This window comes from Xiphophorus couchianus, chromosome 7 (assembly GCF_001444195.1).
Source record: "Xiphophorus couchianus chromosome 7, X_couchianus-1.0, whole genome shotgun sequence".
NCBI lineage: Eukaryota > Metazoa > Chordata > Actinopteri > Cyprinodontiformes > Poeciliidae > Xiphophorus > Xiphophorus couchianus.
This window is the reverse complement of record NC_040234.1, coordinates 17998603-18014830: the sequence shown is the minus strand read 5'-3', so window position 1 is coordinate 18014830 and position 16228 is coordinate 17998603. Positions and strand designations below refer to the sequence as shown.

The 16228-nt window shown below is 39.7% G+C and overlaps 3 protein-coding genes across 4 annotated transcripts; 1 reads left to right on the top strand and 2 right to left on the bottom strand.

The window, feature by feature from the left end:
- Positions 1-47: 47 nt before the first annotated feature.
- On the top strand, positions 48-7079 carry galnt5 (polypeptide N-acetylgalactosaminyltransferase 5). Its single transcript, XM_028023301.1, has 10 exons — positions 48-1376; positions 1448-1614; positions 1752-1871; positions 3245-3380; positions 3495-3614; positions 4138-4255; positions 4353-4682; positions 4849-4929; positions 6240-6392; positions 6487-7079. The coding sequence occupies exons 1-10, from the start codon at positions 403-405 to the stop codon at positions 6625-6627; spliced, it is 2340 nt and encodes a 779-aa protein (XP_027879102.1). The 5' UTR covers positions 48-402; the 3' UTR covers positions 6628-7079.
- A 73-nt stretch (positions 7080-7152) lies between these two features.
- ermn (ermin) lies at positions 7153-9720 on the bottom strand. 2 transcript variants are annotated; one of them, XM_028023303.1, is made up of 3 exons: positions 9089-9720; positions 8801-9007; positions 7153-8727 (listed from the first exon to the last, which is right to left on the bottom strand). In XM_028023303.1, the coding sequence occupies exons 1-3, from the start codon at positions 9606-9608 to the stop codon at positions 8678-8680; spliced, it is 777 nt and encodes a 258-aa protein (XP_027879104.1). In that variant the 5' UTR covers positions 9609-9720; the 3' UTR covers positions 7153-8677. The 2 variants fall into 2 exon arrangements, with proteins under 2 accessions (XP_027879104.1, XP_027879103.1); XM_028023302.1 differs by having other exon boundaries at positions 7153-9007.
- Positions 9721-11944: 2224 nt separating this feature from the next.
- On the bottom strand, positions 11945-16228 carry cytip (cytohesin 1 interacting protein). The gene is made up of 8 exons (XM_028021889.1): positions 15981-16228; positions 15628-15677; positions 15438-15492; positions 15225-15327; positions 14949-15042; positions 14795-14861; positions 13366-13432; positions 11945-13131 (listed from the first exon to the last, which is right to left on the bottom strand). The coding sequence occupies exons 1-8, from the start codon at positions 16146-16148 to the stop codon at positions 12662-12664; spliced, it is 1074 nt and encodes a 357-aa protein (XP_027877690.1). The 5' UTR covers positions 16149-16228; the 3' UTR covers positions 11945-12661.

The window sequence follows — 16228 nt, the reverse complement described above, 5'->3', positions numbered from 1 at the left end:
AATCAGAGCCCTGACAAAGTAAAACTCAGTTGCTACGTCCTCATACAAAAATATGTGTCTGTTAAAGAAGTTGTGAGTGGGCAAGACGTCGCTACAGAAGAGGTTTTAGGTGAGTTTTTACTAACTTGGACCGATTTGCTGAATCTTTCGTCTTGGATATGACGTTTCCGGGTGGCTGGACGTGACAGGAGCGGGACGGTATGGAGGGATTAAACTCACTTTGTGTCGCCTGACTGTTGTCAGACTCTGCTGGATGTCTTGGCCGATAGCTATGGCTACTCCTGGTTCTCCGTGAAATACATGCCACGCAGGCACGTAACTTCCTCAAAGTTTGCACAGAAGTGTTTCATTTCAAGAATGACACTTTAACACATGTAGTTTTGTTTTCAAATACACCTGAAAATGATGAAGGTTAGAAGATACCTGCGGGGCAGTGGGAGGGTGCTTGCCTTTGTGTTTGTTGCTTCAGTGATTTGGCTGCTGTTTGACATGGCAGCTCTTCGCATGTCCATAAACGACGTGAACAGCCAGTTAGTGAGAGAGAGGGTGATCCGAGAGAAGGAGATCATGATGGTGAAGAACCAGCAGCATCAACTGCAACATGTTGGGGTCACACAGGCAAAGAGGAGGGGATTCAAACACCCAGTGCAGAGGGTGACACGTCCTGGGAATATACAGCAGAGCCCCAACCTCAATCTGGGCCACATCTATAGACATAAACTGAATCCAAAGTTTGAGGTCAAGCAATCTAATCAGAGACAGGAAGGTCACGATTTCAAAGGTGACAACTCTAAATCTGCTTTATCTAACCAAAACAATAGAGAAAGCTTTCCTAAGAAGAAGGCAGTGAACTTGGATTTAAACGTAGCAGTGACCAGTGTAACTCAAGTGCAACCAGCTGTTAAGACAAACAAGCCAGTTTTAAAGACAGAACTTAATAAATCCGCTCAATTTGCACACAAACCTTTAAAAGACAAGGAATTAAAGACAGATCAAAAGGTTGAGAAGGATCTTAATAAGAATGGATTAAAAGTGAGTCATCCTACGGCAGAGGAGGCACACCCTGTTAAGACAATATCTCAGCAAGCACCCATCAAGGATGTTAACAGAAAGGAGGACGTGAAGCCAAAGATCAACCTACAAGCAGGAGACAACTCCAGCGCCGTCAGGAAGCCAGGCGTCCACAAAGTGCTTTCTCTGGACGCAACCCATGCCCCCAGAGACCCCAATGCTGTTGGCCAGTTCGGCCAGCCGGTGATCCTTCCTGGTAGTAAAAACGCAGAGGTGATGAAGAGATGGAACGAGGGCCACTTCAACGTCTACCTCAGCGACCAGATCCCAGTGGACCGTGCCGTTCCCGACACCAGACCGGAAACGTGAGTACTCTGTTCTGTTCGGTGTTTCAACTCAAAAACGGCTCTATTTGAGTCTTTTGTTATGTTTCCAGGTGTGCACAGAATCTGGTCCATAACGATTTGCCCACCACCACTGTGATTTTCTGCTTTGTGGACGAGGTATGGTCCACGCTCCTTCGCTCTGTCCACAGTGTTCTCAACAGATCTCCACCGCACCTCCTTAAGGAGATTATCCTGGTTGATGATGCCAGTACTAAAGGTAAGACCCTCACTGCTAACTATAATCTATCAAATTTACTCTCACAAATATAAGCATTTCAGCACTTTGTAAAATACATTTCCTGCATTTAGTGTAATGTTCATCCTTGAATCTTACTTCACACTGACGTTTTTTAGACTATCTGAAGGAGCAGCTGGATGAGTACATGTCACAGTTTCCCAGAGTGCGAATAATTCGTCTAAAGGAGCGTCAGGGTCTGATCCGAGCGAGACTGGCTGGAGCAGCAGTTGCCAAAGGTAAGGATGCTACGTTGTTCATGAGAATATTTTTTCTAACTTTAAGGTTTAATCAAAACAGTTACATGTCATTGTCACAACTAAGGGTAGTATGAGTTTAAATTGTTCATAATCCTAGACTTTTTGTCACATTAAAACCACAAACTTCAGCACATTTTACCAGCATTTTATGTGATGAACCAACACAAAATAGTGCAGAACTGTGTATAATCTGAAAAAGTGTGACATGCATCCTCCTGAGTACCGGCTTTGCATATCTAGAGGCTTAAATTTTTGTATAAACTTTGCAAAACAGCTCAGCCTAATTGAGATTGAAAAAATTAAAACATCAGATTAGACTGCATTAAGATCGTTGTCCTGCAGGAAGGAGAATCTCACGTCTCAAGTCTTTCGAAGCCTGAAACAGGTTTTCTTTGTGACTTGTCCTGTTTATTTTCATCCATCTTCCCATCAACTCTGACCAGCGTCCTCCTCACCCTGCTTAAATAAAGCATCACCACAGCATCATGGTGCCACTGCTTTGTTTCACAGTCGGGAATGGTGCCTTTAGAAGGTTCTCACCCCAGTTCTCTGCCACACATTATGAATGTAGGTCACAAAGTTCAAATTTGGTCTAATTTTTGATCTCATTTAACCACATGTGGCAGACTTTCTACCAAATGTAGGCTGTGTTCTCTACATGGCTTAGGTCGAACTGCAAGCAAAACCTCTTTTTAGCTTTCTTTCAACAATGGCTTTTTTTCCCCTTTTTTTTATCATTCTTTCATAAAGACAAGTTTTGCAACATGCACAACAAATAGTTGTCCTGTCAACTGATTCTTTTACCTGAGGTATGCATTGCTGCTGCTTCTCCAGAGTTACTATTGACTCCTTGGCTGCTGATTACTGCTCTCTTCTCATGGCTTGTTGGTTTTAGGTGAACAGTCCTGCATTGTCATGTAAGACATTTTCAAGATGATGTATCATTTTCCTTTAATTATGCACTACTTTGGGTTGATCTGTCACATAAAATCCCAATAAAATACTTTGAGGTTCTAATTGAATTGCTATCTGATCATAAATTACATGCAGTCGCACAACCATATGTTTGCAGGAAGAGAATAGCCACACATCACTCATGTGCTAAAATTGGATAGGAGCATATAAATAAATATCACAAGGTGACATGCCTTATGGCCCAAAGGCATAAGGCATGTCACCTTGTCAAAGCAGACTTGCTTATTTGTCCAAGCTAGTTGTAAGATGTGGGCATGAGTGGTAGATTCAGAAAATCGACAAGATCAATACTACAGTAAAATCTTAAAATATATGTATTACATAGAGGTCAATATTAGCTTTAACTGAAAATAAGTGTTTGTTTCCGTCTAATGCAGGTGAGGTTCTTACCTTTCTTGACTCCCATATTGAATGTAATGTGGGCTGGTTGGAGCCACTACTGGAGAGAGTCTACCTGGATCGCAAGAAGGTGCCTTGTCCAGTTATCGAAGTCATCAGCGATAAGGACATGAGGTAACTAAATTATCATAAATTGTATTCGAGATTAGCAATACTCTGCATTTAAATAAGAAATATCTTTAGTATTTGACCCAGTAAAAAGTGTGACTTTGTGTTTATTATTTGCAGTTACTTGCTCGTCGACAACTTCCAAAGAGGGATTTTTAAATGGCCTTTGGTGTTTGGCTGGAGCCCAGTACCAGAGGATGTCATTAAAAAGAACAACATGAAAGTTACAGATCCAATCAGGTATTGTCCTCAACAAACACCTTTCTGTTCTCTATATTTCCCATTTGGTTTTGGCATGTTTACATCCTGCTACCCTGAACTTTTATCAGAGAAACAGAACTCTACATCTCTTCTGCTTTTTATTGTGTGCTTCTTGATTTTCATAGAGAACCATCACCAGTAAAGTATTTCTGCTCTGAAAAGAAAAGTAACAAAATTATGAGGTGCACGACAACAGCTTTCTAGTATGTAAATCTTCAGAATTTGTGTTAGCCATAATATTGGTTGATATTTACAAACACAACCACTGGACAACTTTATTTATGGATACAAAGGAGGAAGGCATCTGAAAACAGTAAACAGCACTGTGAAACAAAATAAAGATCTCTCCGTGCTTAGATATCTATGGAGGTGTACTCTGTTTTTATACTTTTATAGAGGTATTTGAAACTGAGGGGGAGTAAAGAAATACCCCCAGAAAATTCCTCTGTTTTCTTGAAAAGATTCCTGCAGGAAAACCATTTGGCCCCATCTCATCTTGCAGGTGTCCGGTTATGGCAGGTGGCCTTTTTTCCATTGACAAAAAGTATTTCTTTGAGCTCGGCGCTTATGATCCTGGTCTGGATGTGTGGGGTGGAGAGAATATGGAGATTTCATTCAAGGTGAAAATCCTTTTTCTTTTTGGCTCTCTGAACTGTGGTCACACTATTTCTGTCCACTTGACTCCAGCTGCTTGAACATGTTGCCATTTTAAACCAGATCTGGATGTGTGGAGGAGAGATCGAGATCATCCCCTGCTCTCGCGTGGGGCATATTTTCCGAGGACAGAATCCCTACAAATTCCCGAAGGACAGACAGAAAACAGTGGAGCGTAACCTGGCAAGGGTGGCTGAGGTTTGGCTGGACGAGTACAAAGACCTTTTCTATGGCCACGGGTACCAGCACCTGCTGGATCGAAAGGTCATTGACATTGGCAACCTCACAGAGCAGATTGAGCTGAGGAAGAAACTCAAATGCAAGAGCTTCAAGTGGTACCTGGATAACGTGTTTCCAGACATGGATACTCCCGTAGTCAAAGCTGAGGGCCTGGTATGTGGTTGAGTTCAGAGCGTGCTGTTTGTATTTTTTTATCAGATAAAGCTCATTATGCTGCTTTGCTTCATGAAGGTTCTGTTGACCTTTTCATCAAATATAATCAAAATATATTTCCAGCACTGCAGTTTTATATCTCTAAAAGTTTGATTTTATTTACTAGGTCTTCAATCGGGGCTTGAGAAAATGCCTCGCCCTGCAGAAAGACTCTTTGTCCTTTGAGATCTGTGATCTTAGTAATCAGGTAAGAGTTGTTTTTCTTTGTTCCTTATATTATTGCAGATTTTAGAAAATGTTTTACGGTTTTTACTCATAATCTTTCTGAGGGGAAGATATTTTTGGATTAATTGCAAGTTTGTGGCCGTAGCATAACAAAAAGAGAATCCAGGCTTACACAAATGCATTCAGAGTCTGGGCTGGGACCAAAGCCATGACAAACAAGGGTGGGGTTCAAGACAGAGGCTTTCTAAATCTGATGCTTTTGGATTCAGCACACCCTCATTGAGGCATTTCTTAGTAAGTAATTGTTTTCATGGTGTACAGCACTGCAATAAGGGCAGTGCCTTGCAAAAGTATTCATACCCACTGAACCTTTTCACTTCATCAGCTCACAACATATGAGATAGAACAGCACAAAATAGTTGCATAATTGTGAAAGATAAGAAAATTATACTTTTTTGTTATATTTCTTACACAAAAAGCTTTGTGTCATGCATTTATGTTTAGCCTTCTTCCCTTATGTGCATTAATACACACTGTGGAAACCATGTTAGCACTATCTATCCTTATTTCTGCTCTTGGGGTCACAGCCAATCAGCGCCAAAGAAAATAAATGCTGCTCCTGGATTTTCTGCTTTGCAAAAAACAGCCAATAGCTTGTGAAATAGCACCGCTATTTCAGCTACAGCGACAAGCTACATTTTCTTTCAAACATTATGGATAAGCAGCACAAAAAATAGGCTAGTAGGTGAATTTCTGTGAACAATTTGCAGTTGGAAATCCACTAATAGGTGTATATCTCAATACTGAACCACAAATACTGTAATCCTGGAAGAAAACTTGTTAGATGGCACAAAAAACTTAAACATGGAGTGAGAGCTGCAGTCTAATGGTTTGGATCAAATCCTTTTCATGTGTTAGAATGGCCTAGTCAAAGCACTGACCTAATCCAATTAAGAATCTGTGGCAAGACTTGAATATTAACGTTCAATGACACTCAGTCCAGTCTGAGTTTCAACCATTTCTGATGAAGAATCTGTAAAAAAGTCTGTGGTTAATACCCAAGGAACTGTTGATTTAATCATAATAAAAGACAGTTTTACAAAGTGCTGACTCCGAGGAGCTAAATGCAATTAGATTTGTAAATCATTTAAATAATGTCTTCTCATCCAAATTACAATTATTTTTGTGACTGTGTATTCACTTCTTACATAAAATACACTGAAGTTGTAATGTGACAAAAATTTGAGATGCTATGAAAACTTTTTCAAGGTGTTTTAAGCACTTTGATTACACACTGCAGTAACTCTTCCCTTTTTGTTCCTTGTATTTCAGAATCAGCAATTTAATTACACCTGGATGAAGAGCATTCGACACCAGGACCTCTGTGTTGCCGCCCAAAGCACAGGAAGTGGCTTCGCTTTGGTGCCATGTGACAACACCAAACGTGAATTCCGCTGGTTCTACAAAACTTCCAACTCAGCTCTTGTAAGTTCTCTATGCACACTGCTGATGTAGTGGAATTAAAGACATGCTTACTGCTTTGTTTATTAATTGGGCTTCGTCTTTTGTGCTTGCAAAGACGGAACATCTCGTCTCGGAATTTGTTCCCAACCACATGTGCCTAGAAGCAGAACCTCGGGATGACTCTGTCCGTCTACGTCCATGTCAGCCCAGCAGCGTCTTCCAAAAGTGGGAGTTTACACGTTACCACCTACAATGATGACCTTAACAACACTTTGTGGAAACATCCAGTGGCTTTACTGCGTAAACTGTGGTAGAGCCGCCACACCTGGACTAACTGGAAGAAGCGGTTCAGTGGAAGAAATTTGCATGACTATCCATCAGCTGGTGTGGGTTGGTTGCTACTGGATAGCAATCTTATTTAACACACTGGAAGTGTTTTTAAAAAACTGGGATTAAAATTGATATCTGTGGAATGGTTTAATAGTGCCTCAGATTTTGCTTCTTCATAGACTGACTAACAAATGAAGAATTTTAAAAAAGTGTGGGTTACAGGATGTGGTGTAATTTATGCTGTTTCTCTGGGTTTAAATGCTTTATCCTTTTGATTTGACTTAAAACTCTCAACGGTATGATTTATTTTCCTAACACTAGGGGGGAGTGTTGGTTCAGATGCCTAAATAAACCTGTGTTGTGATACAAACATTTTAACCAACTGTTGGACTCTTTTTGGCCAAACTAATGGAAAAAGCATCTTATAATGAATATAAAACAGTCATAAAAATCTTGCTAGAATTCTTTATTCTGTTTAGTCTTTAGCCATGATGATGGCTAGAACAGATTTTACTCCTAAAAAGTGTCACAATGCAACTCTTGTGCATTATTGAAGCTGTACTTTAAAAAACTTCCAATTCATATTTTACTTTCATTCTTTATACTTACAAAATCTAAAAATTAAAACCTTAAGTTACGAGTAAATACGACATATCGGCAAAAATGTTGTACGGACGTGGGGCTTTTAACAAATTATCTGATTTTGTTTTTCTTCTAAGTATTATTATGACATGTTATTCAAGTCTCGGTAAGTCAACTGTAGTGTTGACTTACCGAGTCAACACTACAGTTGACTGTATCCGGATAGAATATCATTCTATCCGGATACTTAACTCAGATATTTGAACTGGTTGTTTGACTGCCTCGGTTGTGGCTTTTAATCACAGCTCATACCTTTCTACAAGGCCATTGCAGAAGCTAAAACTGCTTAAGATTTTTGTTTTTGTGGGATACACATCTACATCCAGATTTTATCTATCTTACCTGAACTGCTTCCTCCAGTGAAAGAAAGTTGGCTTGGACATTCACGAGCCACCATGGCTCAAACTTAAGTGTAATTGTCCAGAGTAAAGCCAGTTTAACAATAGGATGATCTGAGGCGGTGTCGATCCAGAGAGAACCGTCGGCTCCAAAATCAGCACCAAACACCTTCTGGAGAAAAGTTTTATGATGAAAGATTGAGTAATTTTTCCACAAGAGTATGTTTGGAGGAGTCGAGGTGAGTCTTTCACCTGATACTAATCCATTCACTGGCTAGCATGATGTTGGCAATATCATACCATAAGCTCGTTTTTGCACAAAGTTGATGGATAATGAAGAAGCACAGCTTCAATATCCTTAATTCCTGATCAAATCAACATACAGTTGAAACTCGAACACAACTTAATGTCCCAGAAGAACGACAATCCTAACCGCATCTGATCTGATTAAAAGAGGCTAACTCTACCATGTCTGCCAAAATGCCACACTGATGCCAGAAGTTTCTGAATGGCCACAAAAAGCATGTAGCATGTGAACTTTTATTAAATGTATATGCCGTGCATATGCATATTTGAGCATCTGCTTATAAATTCGTCCCCGAAAATCCTCAGTAAATTAAAACTTGTTTGCCCAGTATTTGCTTTTTGTTTGGTTTTTTTTAAATCATTGCAGTTTGTTGTCACATGATCATCTCTTTGGTTCAAACAAATCATTCAAATCCCCAAATTAGTATAACATACATATCCACAATAAATACCTGTAGAGTTATCAGCAAAGTTAGGCATTTCTCAAACATAATAGCATTACAATAGATTTAGGAGAGTCACAGATGTAAGTATATTGTGAATATCATCAGGGGTTTCTGAAACTACTGACATACATTTCAGAGCTGGAACATTTGTAAGCTTGTAGTCATGTGTTTGGCCCTTCATTTCTTTCTTAATAGATTTGAAAAGCAGGTTATTTTTTACTCGTCAGCAGGAACTCAAACTCCTCTATCCTCTGTCGTGTGTTGCCTCTGCGGATCCTGCGGTAGGACACGGTGCTGTATTTGGAGGAGGAGAGGTGGTTGAAGGCGCTGCAGTCAGATTTCGTTGGCCCTGGCAGGTTCAACTGACCTTGGCTGGGGTTTTGCAGGAACTCTGCTTCCACATCTCCCACAGACTGCATGTCACTTGATTTCTGGGTGTCAGCACCAGACAGTCTTTGAGAAAATTCTGCATCCCCATTCAGCTTTATATAACCGTCATCGTTGAGTAAGTCAAACAGGTGTTGACTTGAGGTGTCAGCTTCTGTCATCACTTCCTTTTTCCTAACTTGGTCCACTGAGAAAAGAAGCAAAAGTAGGCATTTGTAAATGTAAATGTTAAAACATTTGTTTTTCATAGACTTTAAGAATATCATACCATTTGTTGCTGCTTTATTTTGCTGCACAAACTCTCCAGAGGTTTTCCCAAACTTTCCAGGAGTGACATAAGACTCTGCAGATGATTCCCCAGGGTCTGAAACATGCATTCTTTTACTAGTAAATGTCTCAAGCTTCTGCTTTTCCTCTTCAGTCCAGATGATGCACTGGTTCAATTCCTTCTTCATCTCCAAGTTTCCTTTCTCTCCTGGATTAGTCTCCATGTGTTGGTTGCCTTCACCATCTGCCACACTGTTAACAGGATTTTTGCACCTTTTGCCACTGAAGCCAGTTAAGTTGGCAGATTCCTTGTCCAACTGAGCGTGCTCCTCATCGCTGTAGAACACCGAGTCATCTCCCATCTCCATTGACCAAACCTCTCTGTCCTCAGGCTCTTCTGTCATTTTTGAGGCATCAGCAGTTCTCCCATTAATAATCTCCAGTATCTTTGAAGCTTGCGCATCTTCTTCTTCATCAGCTCTGAGTTTTGATTCGTTTGAAAGAGCTGTATTTGTTGCCATCTTCTATGATTCTGTTTGTTGAATCTAAAACTAAACAAAAACAGTCACTTCTTCCTCCAGCATGTTGCAGTCCTTCATTGAAGAGCGAGGAAAGCGTCCAACCCACAGTTGATTCGGGAGGGGTCTGCATGGTGCTCTCTAGCGTTTGTACCATGGAAATCTGTGTGTTTGTTGACTCACTGAAGAACAGGGGTTTTGTTGTGGCCCAACAAAGGTTCATTGTGGTGAAACCAGCTGCATATGGAGCAATTGTTCTCGTTCTTAAATCTCTGCTTTCTGTAAAACTTAAAAGTCTAACTTAGTATGTTCCCTTATGTTCTGTACATATTATACATCCCCAAACATGACTGTCACTTAATGTATACGTTTTTACATTGCAATGTTTCTTCAGCTTTTATTAAGGTTGGGGGCTTAAGTTTTTCAACCGCTCAGATTTTTAACTTGTCGTTCAGTAGACTCACAATCAGAATAAATTAATAATAAATAAATAATAATAATGCAGTAGAACAAGAGAAACAGGCAAAAAAAAAATCCCACGTGCTATTCTACCAATACTAAAGGATTGGATTAGCTAGCAAGGCTAATTAGCAATAAGGCTAACAGGCCCATAAAACTGCATAGCAAGCTAGTAGGCCAATTAGCTAAGACTAATCGGCTCATTCAACCATACCAACAACATGGAACGGCTAAGCTAGCATGGAAGCCAACAACACGATCAATGACCCACCAATTCGGTTTCGAAGGTAAGTCCTCTCACCTCATACTGTAGGTCTTTGATAATTGCCCCTTACAATCAACATTCGACATATTAAGTTTTAAGCGCTGCCTCATAAAAATAGAGCAATGATCATTTTGTGAGCCACTGTGAGCATCTTCATTATCAAGTACAGTATGATATAGTCCAAAACTACTTCAATAACGAGAAACAAGTTTCTTGATTGTGGAGAGGTACAGTACATCTCTCCAGAAAACATTTTTCTACATTTCTTGGCTGATTTGCCTTTGCAAAACTTCTGCTTTTTCCACACATTTCTATAGAACAGGTCTGAAAACAGGCAAGGTTTCAAGGTGAACTGTAGTTTTATTTATCCACTTCTTTGTTGCTTTGCTGGTATTTGTTTGATCACGGCCATGCTAGTGTTCACTTATTGTGTCTGAAGGTAGTTCTCGTACGTTTGATGGCCTGGTCTGTTGGCCACATAATGCGGTGAAATCATTGTGCACACTGATCGGAAAGTTATCCCCAAAGCATAATGCTTTCTCCTCTATGATGATTGCTCTTTTGATCAACCTCAGCATTTCTCTTCCTCCAAACATGGTGGGTCAAGTCAACGTTCAAGAGCTCTATTTTGGTTTCATTTAACCACAGAACTTCATTTCTTCCTTTCTCTGAGTGATTTTGCAAGCGCTGGTAAGCAGAAGACAATTGTATTACAGGAGCTTCAAGATTTTGAGTCATTACAGCGTTATGCATGGCCAGTGGAGTTCTTGGTTGCTGTTACTTCAGATCATTAACATCTTGTAAAGTTTCAGGCTAACCATCTTATCTTCAATATTCATCATCCTCACCATGGGAGGCAAGATCTTGCATTGAGATTAAGAATTAGGACAAGTGTAGTCAATACTATACCTTTTTTAACAATCGATTAATAAAAAAATCAATATAGCAGGCTTGTATAGATATAAGTGTTGAACCTGACATCCCTTGTTAGCTCTTTGGTGGAGAAATTTGAAAACCAGAAGATGTAGGCAGACATGCTTGGTGCACAAAAGGTATGTTCAGGAACATCTTTAGTTGACTGAATGATGAATCTGTGTGTCATACGAGCACGTAAACAATGTGTGGAACCAGAATTCTGGTTGGGTAGTGTTGGCGTCAAATGCTTCCATCACTAAATTAAATGCAAATAAATTGTATTTTATGTGTTTGTTTGTTTGTTTCCAGTATGTTTCTATTCCTTTTTTTCAGCTCTTAAGAATAAAGTGCAATGAAAAATAGGTTTTGTAAGTTTGTTTTTAACTTTGCAAACTTACAAAATCAGCAAGGGATTAGATTCTTATCTCTATTGCTGCATCATCATGAACTGTTTTCAAGAGAAAAATGACTCAGGTTGGGTTATCACGGGTTCTTGGTGCCCAGCAACAGTTAGTCTTTCTTTATCTGTTTGACTGCAGCAGGAAACAGGTAAGAAGTCTGCTCCAAATTTTAAAGAACCGTTATTGGCTGCTTCCAAGTAACCAAAATGATTTGCATATTATGCTTGCACAGACGTAATTTGTCTGCGTCTTTTCTTCTTGTTCAGTGCGTAAGCAGTAAAAATAATTGTGATACATCAAACAGTGCATAACAACACGGTTTATTGATTAAAAGCCTTTTTACATATATACAACCTTGAGTGAACAAAATAAAGCATATATCAAAAACAAAATATTTCCAGTTGGTTTCATATATATACAGTTTTTTCAGATTATGAAGAAATTAGGAAAGCAGATGCACTGTTTCTGTGGACTGAAAGTAAGTTGTATCCTTTTGAGTCTTGAGAGTAATTTTGGAAATGGAAAAAAAGCTAAGTAGTACTCTCATGCCCACATCCTGTTATGAACTTAACAGATATACATGGTTTACAGATTTGGTTTTGGTTTCAAGCACCTGAAAGTCGTGTAAGTGCTGCCTAACTGTTTATCTAATTTGTTCATTTAGGTCAAAACAGTGTAATTTTAAAATCCAAAGTAAGGATTATAACTGGAATTTAAACTGTCATTAATGCTGCTCTGTGTGAGATGCACACAGAAAGAAATATTCAAGTAAGTAGGATATATGTTCATGTATTATACATTGCAGCCTGTTACATTCACTTAACATGCATTCGTTTTTGTAATGCTTTTGCACTGGAGTTTTAGTCCAAATGTTGAGCTCAGCTCACATTAAGGCTCAGAAAGCGTTGGAGTAAACTTGTATCTTCACTTGAAGTGTGAGAAAACACTTCATCAGAGTGTCTATTGCTACAACCTTCAACCAGCCCTTAATATCAAGGGATCTCATGAGAAACCTTTCAAGCTGTTCCCATCTCCTCCTCTTCAACTGATCGCTGAAGTCCAGGAATTAACTTAAAGATCTGTTTGCGCACACTGGCTCTCCTGCTTTTCCTTGGCAGAGTCCCAAACAGGGATGAGATCCTTGTTTCTTCCCAGGATGGAGACAGGGAGGTGCTGCTGCCGGCCAGACTGGAGCTGCTGGAGCGGCATAAGGCCTGGTGATGAAGGCTGGATGACGATGTCCTCCTTGGCCCTTCCTGCAGGGGGAAGTCTTTTGAGAAGAAGCAGCCATCATCCGTGGTGCTGGCTGCACTATAGGGACTGGGTGAGCTCACATCCCCAAACACACTGGCCTGGTCGCTGTCGTCTGTCATCCCACTCCTGTAGCTGCTGTCGCTGGAAAAACGCCGACCCCGGCGCCCCATGGGGGAGCTCAGAATACCCGAAGGGTCCATCAACAGGTTGAGGCTGCTGTCATTTAAATTATCTGGAAACACAAGAGTCTTTGTCACTCAAACGCCCAATTGTCAAGAAATAGTGTATGCAACAGGAAGTCTAAAAGCTGTCTGTGCATTTCTCAGGGGAACACCTTAATCTAAACTATCTGAAGTTGACACCCAGCAGTAATTCACAATAAAAAAAACAGGCCTGCTTAGGAGAAATGACAGAGGCAGTGAGAAAGGAAGTGCTGTGGCACTTCCTGTGACAGCTGAGCTCTCACCTCGCATCAGACCTCTTTCCTGTAATGAGAGCGCTTGAAACTCCTTCAACTTCTCACGCAAGGACTGCTGCATGAGCAGAAAAAAAATCACGGTTAATTCTTTTTAAATGTGTCACAACATTTATAAACTCAGAATGACCCATTTAATTTAAAGAGTGGCTCTCATTGAGAAGATTGATGACTACAGGTTGAGCCTCAGCCCAGCATGTAATAGAAAAATAGTGTGGATGGTTTTAGTTTGCAGGTGATTCTGGCTTCTTATAGCTCATACCCTGCATTGACAGCAAAATGGGACAGTTCATATTTTGATGGTGTAGTGCAGAGAACACTTCTGAGTTGATTTCTCACATGCATTTATCTGCTTTTACAAAGCTCCCATAAAATTGTCATTGCAGGACTTTTTAGATTCAGCAAGAAAACACTATCATCTGTTTTAAGTTCTCTAAGAGTTATGCTGAGAATACGTTTTATCTAAATGGCTGTCATTACATGTAAATGTTTTGTCATCTTATTTTTGCTAATTTGGAAATTTTGTAACCTTTGAAATAATACATGATTTTTTTATTGATAAGCTAACTTTAAATATTTAATGTGTTAAGTATGTGATTGTCCTTTTGTTCAGGAGTAAGATTACACTTAAAAGCTTGAGTATCAAAATCTCTCCAGTCAGGATACAGTTTAATCTACCAGGATGGATTGTTTATATTCTTGCTTTCTGTCTAGTCTAAGGAATGTAGTTTCAATCAATAAACTACATTCTTGCTGGCTTTTTAATGTGACAAAGCAAGGATCTATGCCAAAGTCAGCTTCTAATTGGCTGATCAACCTCTCATGACAACTTCTAGCCAGGAGGTTCTGGATCTCCAATGGAAACTTTAACACAACCAGATCAAGTGACAGTTTGTTCAGCTTTGAACCCTGATCAACTTGTTTGGATTCAGTTGTGATAAATGATTTTTGCACCATGTTTTGCGACTTTCATCAAATTAAAAAAAGAAAAACTTCAGCAAAAAGTTTTCTTTTGTTATTTAGGAATGTTTGGGGCATTCTGAGTGTTGTTGCTATTTTCTTTTGGCTCATTTTATTTGTGAATCCACTGAAATCATCTGCCTTTCGCGTGGCTTTCTGGCTGGAACCACAGCTGTTACGACAGGATTTCTCTGTCAGCTTTGCTGAAAATAGGTCGGCAGAGCTCGCATGAACTGAATGACAAGTCATGACTGGGCCTAAAGCCTTGCTATGGACAACAATTTCTGTTGTGCAATTCTGGTGTTTGAAGCGGATGAGTCAAAGGGAATTCTTCAACTTTAATTTCCTTCTCTCACTTTTTTCTCTTTACCTTCTGATGTTGGATATTATAACCCATAATTGTAATTGTCCCCAGTAGTGTACTGTAGTGTAGTATAACTTAATGCTACAAGGAACACACCTGGAGCTGATTGAGTTTCTTCTCAAGCTCTATCTTCTTCACAACATTACCACACACAGTCTCCAACCTGGAACCAGATGAAATTCTGTTATAAAACTGCTTCTTTACAGTGATTTATGTTTTGTTCCAGCAAAACCATGAGATCTTTACTTACTTTAGATTATTGGTTGATTGTCTTATAAGGTCAAGAATGTGTTGGTGTGACAATCCTTCTATGCTGACCGCATTGATGGTGACAATGACATCTCCTGTGACAACAACAAAATAAAAACAACTTTGAGAAGATGCATGCCACTCGAGCTTCAGTTGTCAGTGTGCATGGGCGTGCTCAGGCTGACGTGGTGAGCTAGGTTTCCATCATAATTTAGGTAACAGTCTTGATGTGTGCTTGTGTAGGGTCTATAAGGTAGCAAGGAAGTGGGTGGACTACCTGCGGTCAAGCCAGCACTTTCAGCCACGCTGTCTTCCTTTATGTTGCACACGAAAGTGCACATCTCCACTTCAGACGTGCTCTTTAACTGCAAACCATACGTCTGCAAACGAGATGCAGGATATTGAGACAAAAGCCTGACAGAAAACAGTTTTTAACTTTAACACTTTAAATGCATCATTTATAATGTTAGCAAAAGGTGAAATGGCATACCTGAATTTCAAAACCAAATGTTTCGTTGTCTTGTTTTTCCAGCACCACTGTGGTTCTGCATTAGAACATAAATGCAACAGTGATTATTTTCAGACATGTTGTTGTTTCTTAATGGCATTTTTCAATGATTACCAGGGTTTTACATTTTGAATATTTTTTAAAAATTGCACATAAAGCCTAACTTATTTACCTTTGTGGGTCCATGTAATCAACCAGAGAGTTGGTGGGGGTAAGCTTTGCCTGCAGAGGGAGAATGCACAGTTCCTCTTTAATTTGTAACTGCTTTGAACTTCTTAAAATAATTAAAATAATTCATACTGATATAACTTTAATTGCATGTTGTAAACCTCTAAACAGTAATAAAATATTACATTTATTTAGGCAGTTTATGCCACTTTGTTCTAAATACTTTTGTGACATGTCTTTTACATAAAAATCTCAGTACTGCTTCATTCAGCATACAGCATGTCACATTTTCCAGATGTTAAAATAGAAAATATTCAGCTTTTATGCTTGCAAGCTGCTCTTGAGCTGTAGTCTCACCTTGTAACTTCTGGGCAGGGTGCTGGTGTTCTGTCGGTGTCGGTCACTGTTCCCCCTCAGTGAGCGCCGGTACCACAGAGCAGCCTTTTTCTTCAAAGTGTTATCCAGATTGCAGTTCTCTTGGCTGCTTTGTCGCTGAAGTCCATTGATATTCATGGTGGACTGCATGGTGGAGTAGTTCTCAAAGCACCATAGCCTCCTCTTGCAGGAGCAGTTTAATTGTGTGGCACAGCACTGTGCGTCACACA